The sequence below is a fragment of the Mus pahari genome, chromosome 8 (genome assembly GCF_900095145.1).
Source record: "Mus pahari chromosome 8, PAHARI_EIJ_v1.1, whole genome shotgun sequence".
NCBI classification, from domain to species: domain Eukaryota; kingdom Metazoa; phylum Chordata; class Mammalia; order Rodentia; family Muridae; genus Mus; species Mus pahari.
The window spans coordinates 787,363-796,137 of record NC_034597.1 but is presented as its reverse complement, the minus strand read 5'-3'; the positions used below and the strand labels follow the sequence as shown (position 1 = coordinate 796,137).

The following is an 8,775-nucleotide window of genomic DNA, read 5'->3' as shown; positions in this document are numbered from 1 at the left end:
AGAGAGAGAGAGAGAGAGAGAGAGAGAGAGAGAGAGAGAGAGAGAGAGAGAACAAGGAAGAGAAGGGGAAGAAGAGAAGAAAGAACAGAAAACTCTGTATGTAAAAAGACTACAACTCCCAGCAGCCTCAGACCCAAGCCGGGGTTTCAGACAGTGTCTGTGGTGTGATGATGGTGGTGTGGTGAGCTTGGTGTGCATCCAGCTGCAGTACAGTAGCACTGTGGGGACCACTGTCAGGAACACCTGCGATCTGCTGTGCATTGTATTTTGAACTAGTTTGTGACTGTTGCATATTCAGAATCTTTTTACTGTTAGCAATTTTTTTTTTTTTTTGCAACTTAAAAGCTAATTTATACAATTGAGGGTGGAAAACACTGCTTCATAGCACTCAGTAGGTTTATAAAGCCCCACTATGTGCCTAGACTCATTTGGAAGGGTTTTCCACCCAATAGTCACCTTGTCCACTGCACTTGCCCACACTGGCTCAGACCACATGTGCCACCGGGCAGGTGGTGGGGAGATCAAGCAGATCCAGCCTGCTGTGGCCATGGACCTGAAAAGATGTCTCTCTCTAGCATATTTTATCAACCCCTTTAGCACCCAGTTATTTTGTGCACAGTGGTCCATGGTAAGTACCTGGTGCACACAGTTTTGAACTATTCTCCATTTGTGCCATAAATGTTTTTGTACGAAGTTTCTGAACCTTTCTTTTAGAGTGTAGACTTTATAGTAGACAAATCTTACATGTCCCATGTTTCATTATGTGTTTCATTGTGGTCATAACTAATAGATTAAAGCGTCAGGCATAAATCACTCCATCCACTGCATGGCTGTGCAGAATAGGTTAAAGCTGAAACAATACATGGAGAAAAGTGCATTCAAGGAAAAGGGCTAAGTAGGGAAACACTCAATTCTTCCCGCAGTCTTTCTAAAGGAAGGAAGCAAGCATTGCCTTTAATTGCATTTCTTATAAACACTGTCCTCTCACACTGCCTACCTCGTAGTTATAAAATCTACTTCAGTGTGATAGAAAAGATGAACATTTTTTAAACAGTTGATAATTTTTTTCTTGCCAGTCATGTACAGAATTTTAAAGAAAACAAATAAGAGCAAAACATGATACCAAAGTACCTTCTAAAATTAAATATTCAGTCGTATTTCAAATAACAGTATGTCTGTGGATTTAGAGTTGTTTGCAGTATCTGCTCAGTTTAGTCTGAGAATTATTTCAATCAACAAGAGGCAGAGAAACAGACTGTCAGTCATCCTTCCATGTTCTCCTTGATGTGTAACTCACACAATGACCAGATGGTCTGTTTTAAAAACCTTGCTATGTACTGTACTCTGTCTTCTAAAAAGGGAGGTATTAGTAACTCAAATCCTTTTAAATTTGGACAACTTCCCTCACTGGATGTCAAATTAATGAGGTTGTGCTATAAAGAACTTGCTGCAAGACAGGTGATAATTATTTCAGACTTACAAATTTCCTGGCCAGGGTTTCAACTCCAATGGAGAGGAAGTGTAAATGAGTTGCCTGTGGCTGTGGGCACTGTTCTGTGGATAACTGCTTAGCAAGACACAAGATGGTGGAAAAATTGTCTCCCCTGGCTTCTGCCTCATTTGATAAACCTCTGTCTCAACAAACAATGTTACCTAAGCACCTGCTAAAAGAACACTAAATGGACCCCCTCTATTGTTCTCATCTTTCCCTATGTCAGATGAGTGGATATTTCCTGAGAGCGGTGGCCTGACCTCAGACCCAGCGTGGAGCAGTCCGCCTTTGCTCCTAGATGAAGACTCCCACACTGCCTCGAACCTGTGGCTAGAAACCAGCAAGGACAGTGAACCTGACCAGGCAGAGGAAACCCGGAGGGCTCCCAAGGACATTTTTACCTTTTCATCTAGACCAAGATCAGCGCCTCATGGGAAGAGTCATGATATGTCCCCCAAGGGATGCCCATTTATTCTGGACACACAAGAGGACAGCCAAGTGACCAAGGAAGACCCTGAGTTGGAAGGCGGCTTTTATGGCAGTGACAGCAGCGAAGAGGTATACAACTTGATGAGGAAAATAGGCTTAAAATGTTGTCCCATTCCTGCCAGTGAGCATTAAACATGTCGGGATGAAAGAGGGGAATCAATTGCTATTTATAAAAACGCAGCAGATTGCTGTGTCAGTCAACAGTCCCATCCGGTTGTTATGGTAACTCAAAATTTGTGGATTTTTTTTTAAATTATTAACAGCCAATTTCATGTTTAATTATGGAAGCCAGTTTTTCAGTTGTTTATATTTTTTCATTTTAAACTTTGCCTCACAGAATCAGAAATAATTTATAGTTGAGTACATGATAGCAAGACCACTGTAAAGCTGACAACCCCGTGTCAGGGTCTGCGGGGAGGCTGTGCTGTGGTTGCTAAGCATTTGGAGTTGACACATTGCTGGCTCCTTCTTCCCTGCCATCTTCTCACCTTAGACCTATTAGGACTCGTTATTTTCCATATGGTCTCAGAATTGCAAGAGTTGTGCCAATTAAAGTTTAGATAATGAATCATGAATTAGAACTGGGACTCTCCTTACAGAGGTGTTTGTCTGGAGTTGCTTAGAATATAAATATGTTGTAAAGTAGTGAACTGATAAAAAGTTTGCTTATAAATTTGTTGACACCAGAATTTGGCTTAGCAACACTTGTTTAAAAGCTGAATAGTATGGCTTCATGTCTATGCAGAGTGAATTTGAGAAGGGTATGTTTCATCAGTGTGTGTGTATTTGTAGTCCCTGTGTGTTGGGTGCACTTGTGTCCATGCGTGTGGAGACCTCGGGTGTCATTCCACCTTTTCCTTCCTGAGGGATGGCCTCACACTTCCCTGGGGCTCACTAAGTAGGCTAGTGCTGGCAGGCCTGTCTGCACCTTCCTGGGAGCTGCCTCACCCAGCTTCTTAAGTGAGTTCTAGGGCACAAATCCAGGTCTTGCTGCTTGTCACACAAGTACTTTACCCATCTCTCCAGCCTCATAAATACATTTATCTTTATTCTTAACGATGGTCATTTGTATGTGCTGGAGAAACATATTTTAAAAGCACTGTAGCCAAGTTAAAGTTCAAGAAAAGATGTGCAAACACTATGATAAAGAAATAAGTAGAAAACCTCTGATGTGTACTTATAAACTTGAATAAGTATAGCACATGAGAATTCCCTGTGGACTGTGCATTGTCGATTAGGTCCTCACCTCCATCATCAGAGCCAGCTGAAACTATGGGGGCATAGCTTACAGCTTTAGCAGAAATTATGGGGTTTATGCCATTTAGTGAATTTTATCATAAAAATATATGAGGATCCTTTCTATATAATATTCTGGGTTCTGTGTGGGCTGAAATAACACCTGATGCCAAACATGTTCATTTCATGCCACTGTGTTAAATGTTGGTATTAGACACACCTAAGTCTTTTGACCCTGAAATTATTAAGCTGTAAAAATTAGAAAATAGACTTCTATCTTCTGCACCTAGTAGGGTCTCCATCTCTCATCATCACCTCTAAGGTATGACTTGAACCAGCTGGTCAGTCAATTCAAAGCACTCCATACCTACAAGGGATGGGCTATGTCTTTCCAAGGGGCACACAGCACCGTCTTTCTTACTAGTATCTAGAAGACTTACCTTAATACTGGGAATTCCCTGGCGGATGAGAAATAGCAATGAGAGTGGTTTTCTTAGGAAGTGCCGTGGAAAGAGCTCGTCATGAGGAACTTAGCTCCTCTGTTTGGATGACACATAAACCTCAAGCAATCAAGTTCTCTGAGGAAGTGAAGACTTTCAGCTCTGTGTGTTTGAATTTGATATTGCTTTATGTACTTTCTTTTTCTGTTATCTCTTCTGCTCCTGATACCATTCAATGTTTAGTATACAAAAGGTATTTATTAATAACTATGAAATGGAAGTAATTCATCATGCATCCCCCCACCCCCCGCACCCCAAGCTCTGACTGCATAGCAATCTGCTCACACTGTGCCAGGCCTGTCTGTGTGGCCAGTAGCATATGGCTTGAGTCTGTGGTGGGACTGTGTCACTGCTAACACCTGCCTGGCACACTATTGGTCAGTTTCTTAGGAGTGCCATCAGGGTAGGGACAGAAGCCTTGCCATATAGTATGGAGTCAGAGATATAAACAATATACAAACCAAGATAGTAAACTGTTAAAAAATTAAAAACTGGACTACATTTCTTTACATAAGTATAATTACAAAATTGATTAACTTTTTTGTTTGGATGTGTTGCTTGGAGGGTGTCGTATTTTCTTGTAGAATAACTTCCCTTATTTATTTATTTATCTATTTATGTATTTATAGTATAGGCCATAAGATATTGAATTATATTTTTCAGTGTCTATTTTATGTACACCTCCAAGTTTTAAGGATTACTTTAGATAACACGTTAATGTGAGTTACATTGCTCAAGAACGTTATATCCTTAGAATAGCATCTAGATAAAAACATTAATATTTTATTATATGAACGGGTGGTGGTTATATTACTTAGATACTTGAAATGTATACCCAATAATTGAAATACTTTATGTAATATGTGAAAAGTGAGTGATATTTAAAGATAAATTTATTCAAATACAGTAACATATACACCAGGTAGAATCACATTATATTATTATTATAAAAGAAAAGTATACTTTTACAGTAAAGACTAATTAAAGTAAGGTTCCAGTGATATATTGTCTTTATCATTTAAGGTGCTGCTAGCTTAATTAATTAACTCACATCGGAGATCACACTGGGAAAGCCACACTTAACAGTGTGAGTTTTTAGAATATCTCTCATACTCTCTGCTTGGTATATGTTTTATTCCCCAGGCTGTCGTGTATACTGATATGCTAGTGCTCAATTAATTTGAAGTTGTACCTTTTATTTGAAAAGCACATTTCAGAAATATATTTCATGACGAGCTATAAAATTGAAACTGCCATGTAAAATTAGGAAAGCTGTTAAAACAAAGGGCTTGTCGCATTGTCACAGCATCTGAAAGACCATTTGGCATTTCCTCATTATTCCCAACATGGCTAGTAGATGCACCTGGCTTGCACGTTGAACTAGGTTTAAATTAATGTTTCATTATTCCTCTAATTTAATTTTATCTAGACCTATAGTACTGTCACTTTCCAATACCCCAGCTATGACTGTGGAGCACATACTGATGTTGATGGCTTCAAAGCCACATCCTCACCCTGTGCAATTCAGATTGCAACATTTACCCCCTGGAATATCCATTTGGGACACAAATAAATGTCAACTGGCTCCCTGTCACATTGAGATTCGGTGGTAAATCTTTGATATCGTCTTTTCATCCACTGTATAGAAGCCTGCAAGGAACAAATGTATAAACATCAGTGTTAAACCTGAATTTGTTCTTTCCTGATATTGGGACTTTCGAGGGTTTTGTTTTTGTTTTCGTTTTTTACATTTGATAATTTAGTTATTTCCCTTCCTGCTGTCTCCTCATTGAATAAATTTCTGGGTTATGCTATAAGTTACTCACCTCTACATTCCTTTGATTAGCTCATTCACACATCATAATGAAATGAATCTTTGATCCACACGTGACATTTTGTTTCTGTGTAGTCTTTGAAAACTTTTAAATGTCAGGATATGCAGTACGAAAACAGAAGGACTTCTTAATATATTACCTCACATTTTTTCCTGTACTACAATGTAATGTACTCTCCAGAATAACCTGCCAGACAAATCTAATATTTATTCTGTACGAATAATCCTTTTGGCCTGTTTATATCTTTATTATTACTGAGGCACTTCTGAAAAAGCCAAAGTCCTCTTTACCCCTTCTACTAGACTGTGAGTTGTTGTCTAGGAGGAAAAGAAAGCATAAATCAGTTCTGTGCTTACAAGCCAAATTTCTACCATTTTTGGTAAGAGATATATACATCTTTGCAGATCAATGTTTGGTTTTAGATGGGACTTTCAGTAAGAACTCTTTAAAGTGTTGTGAGTTAAAAAAAAAAACTATCAAATCTACCTTGTTGGAAAATGTGCTTTGTTTTGAACAACTATAAGAACCTTATTACTTATCCAATGGATATTTAGTTCTACTTTCCTATCCCATACAGTCACTGCCTCCCAGAACGATCACAATCCTGTAACAGAAATCACTGGCTTAACCCAGTGTCAGACAGGATGAAGGTTAGGTGCTTGCTAAGGACCTCCCTGCTTTCCTCTCGCTTTTGTGTACACACCAGTAAAAAGAAGCCTAAGACACTATGTCATCTACAGAGAGCTATATTATTACTTTGAGAGTTTCCTGTAGTAGCCAAGAAGTAGAAATACTGTTTGGAAATAGTTGTTATGACATCATTTAAGATACGTTGGAATGGCCAATCTTGTTACCATGAAAGAAGAAGTTAAGTTTTCGTTTTGGAGACTATATAGCTATGCCCTTTCTTCAACAACATAAGCCGGGCGTGGTGGCACACGCCTTTAATCCCAGCACTCAGGAGGCAGAGGCAGGCAGATTTCTGAGTTCGAGGACAGCCTGGTCTACAAAATGAGTTCCAGGACAGCCAGGGCTATACAGAGAAATCCTGTCTCGAAAAACAAACAAACAACAACGAAAAAAAAAAAGAAAACAATATAAGCATTCTCTCTACTATCTCAGCTGCTCGCCAACCCTGTTGTCTAGCTGAAAGGGGTTGTCAATTACCATATTTAAAATAGTGGCCAAAATGAAAACTTCCACTGGCCAGATTGCTGTTCAAGTTTGCCATTAAAGGTGAACTTGAAATATTCCAGATGCATTTTGTTTCAGAACTGTTAAGGATGTTATAGAAATCTTTTCTTTAGATAAATATGATCATCCTGTTTTACAAAAGCTAGAATGAGTTCTGTCCTAACTCATTCAACATGAACATTGTGATTCAAAGAGCCTGGGTCCCATCTGCTCTGAGTCAGTGGCCCTCAAGAGTCATTAAAATTATCTTTCTCAAAATTACAGCTCAGCAAGAGACATCCATTCTGTGCATCCAGAAATGATTGTCCAAACGCCCATCTGCATGGCCTTCTAAGAAATGTAGCTTGACAAAGGAAGTGCAGGCTCCTCCGGGAAATCATCCTCTTTAGCATACATATGCTGTGCTACAGTTAATCAGGCACAGTCTATTGATGTCCCCAGTACTGGGGCATGACTGAATATTTAACAAACAAATGTTTCTGTGCCCAATAGACAAACAGTTCAAGAGATGTGTGTGTGTGTGAGTGTGTGTGTGTGTGTGTGTGTGTGTGTGTGTGTGTGTGTGTGTGTGTGTGTGTGGAGAGAGAGAGAGAGAGAGAGAGAGAGAGAGAGAGAGAGAGAGAGAAAGTTAAATCAAAAGCATTTTGTATTAGTTCTTCTGAGAAGCCGATGAACAGATGCCTAGAATATGAAAATGAACCTCTTTGCTACCTCTGACAAAATCCGTTCAACTGCTGTGTGGGTTTTCAGTAGTTCCATGACCAACCAAAGGGAGAATGAAGCTGTTCAGTTCATTATTAGGAAGCTAACTTCTCATGTGTGTAACAAATAAATAAAGCTAACAGAAATTCTTAAACAAGTTGAACCCAAATGCATTCCATATGTGAGATCAATGAACATCTCTAATTTATAAAAGGGGCAGAATCATTGCTGAAGAACTAGATGCTCTCTGTCCTCTCCATAGAGAAGACTGGAGAACTTTTCTCTCAATGAGAAGCTGAGCCAGTGGTAAATAGTAATTAAACTTAGTCTCCTTTATCATCTCAACCATCTTCATTCCGTTTCTGAATCTAGTATAAACTCCACTTAGTGATCCTGGGGCAGCCAATGGCAGCATAGCTGTGGGTTTCCTGTGCAGAGCCCAGAAGCACATGAGCATGGAAATATATGCACTGGAGTATACATCTTCCTCCTGGCTGATCTCCAAACCAGGATACAACTTAAGAAATATGTGAGCTGAATGCCAAGATCCATGCACATGTGCAATTTCATGTTTATCAACTCTGCTGCTGCCAAGCACAAAGAAAAGTGGTCCTGTGGAAACAACTGGAATCAAGAAAAGGCTGCGCCTTGATGCGCTGTGGATGGAGAGAGACCTCTTACAAAGTGAGCTCGCATATGCAGGGCCTTCGAAATGAAGCAGCCCACGTCTGGGTCAGTATCCGTCTTCACAGGAGGGTGTCTGTGCCCCCCGCCCCCGAGGGCCTTCCTGGCTGCCCCTGGCTTGTGGGTGACATTGCTTTCCCTACTCTTCTGTCCCAGGCGTTACGGGCTTTAAATTCCACTGAACTGACAAAAGAATAGAAACCCTGTGCGGGTTAGTGGTGTGTCATGTGACACTTCCGCACATACTTACACCTTGTTCTTTAACTCAAGCTAAGCTTATCTTCTCCACCTAATTTATTTATGGCAAAGACTGCTTAAATCCTTATGTCTGGGTTTCCAAAATACACAGTCTACTCTTGGTATTCATAATTATCCTGTGATGCTGTAGCACAAGAATTAGACTCTTCTGACTAATTCAGTACCCTTGCTCTGTGTGGCTTTCTTACCCATGTGTATTCCTATAGAGCTTTAAAAAAAAAAAAAAAAGCTGCTTATGACTTGTAGCAGAAGCCTACTAAGTACTGAATTACTGAATTAGTGCCAATTGATTGCAAAGGCTCATAAATCCTGCCTTTGACCTATAGACATGTATACAATGGCTTTCATTTCAGTGTTTATACTAGTGTACATACTTAACCTACAC

At 39.7% G+C, this 8,775-nt stretch overlaps 1 protein-coding gene across 1 annotated transcript in view; it reads left to right on the top strand.

Annotated features, from left to right (window-relative positions):
* The window catches only part of C8H3orf67 (chromosome 8 C3orf67 homolog), a 243,899-nt gene that overhangs the window by 154,389 nt on the left and 80,735 nt on the right, over positions 1–8,775 (top strand). Inside the window, exon 12 of the mRNA XM_029541670.1 lies at positions 1,719–2,050. Within this exon, the coding sequence (XP_029397530.1) occupies positions 1,719–2,050 (332 nt within the window). The remainder of the gene's footprint in view (positions 1–1,718; positions 2,051–8,775) is intronic.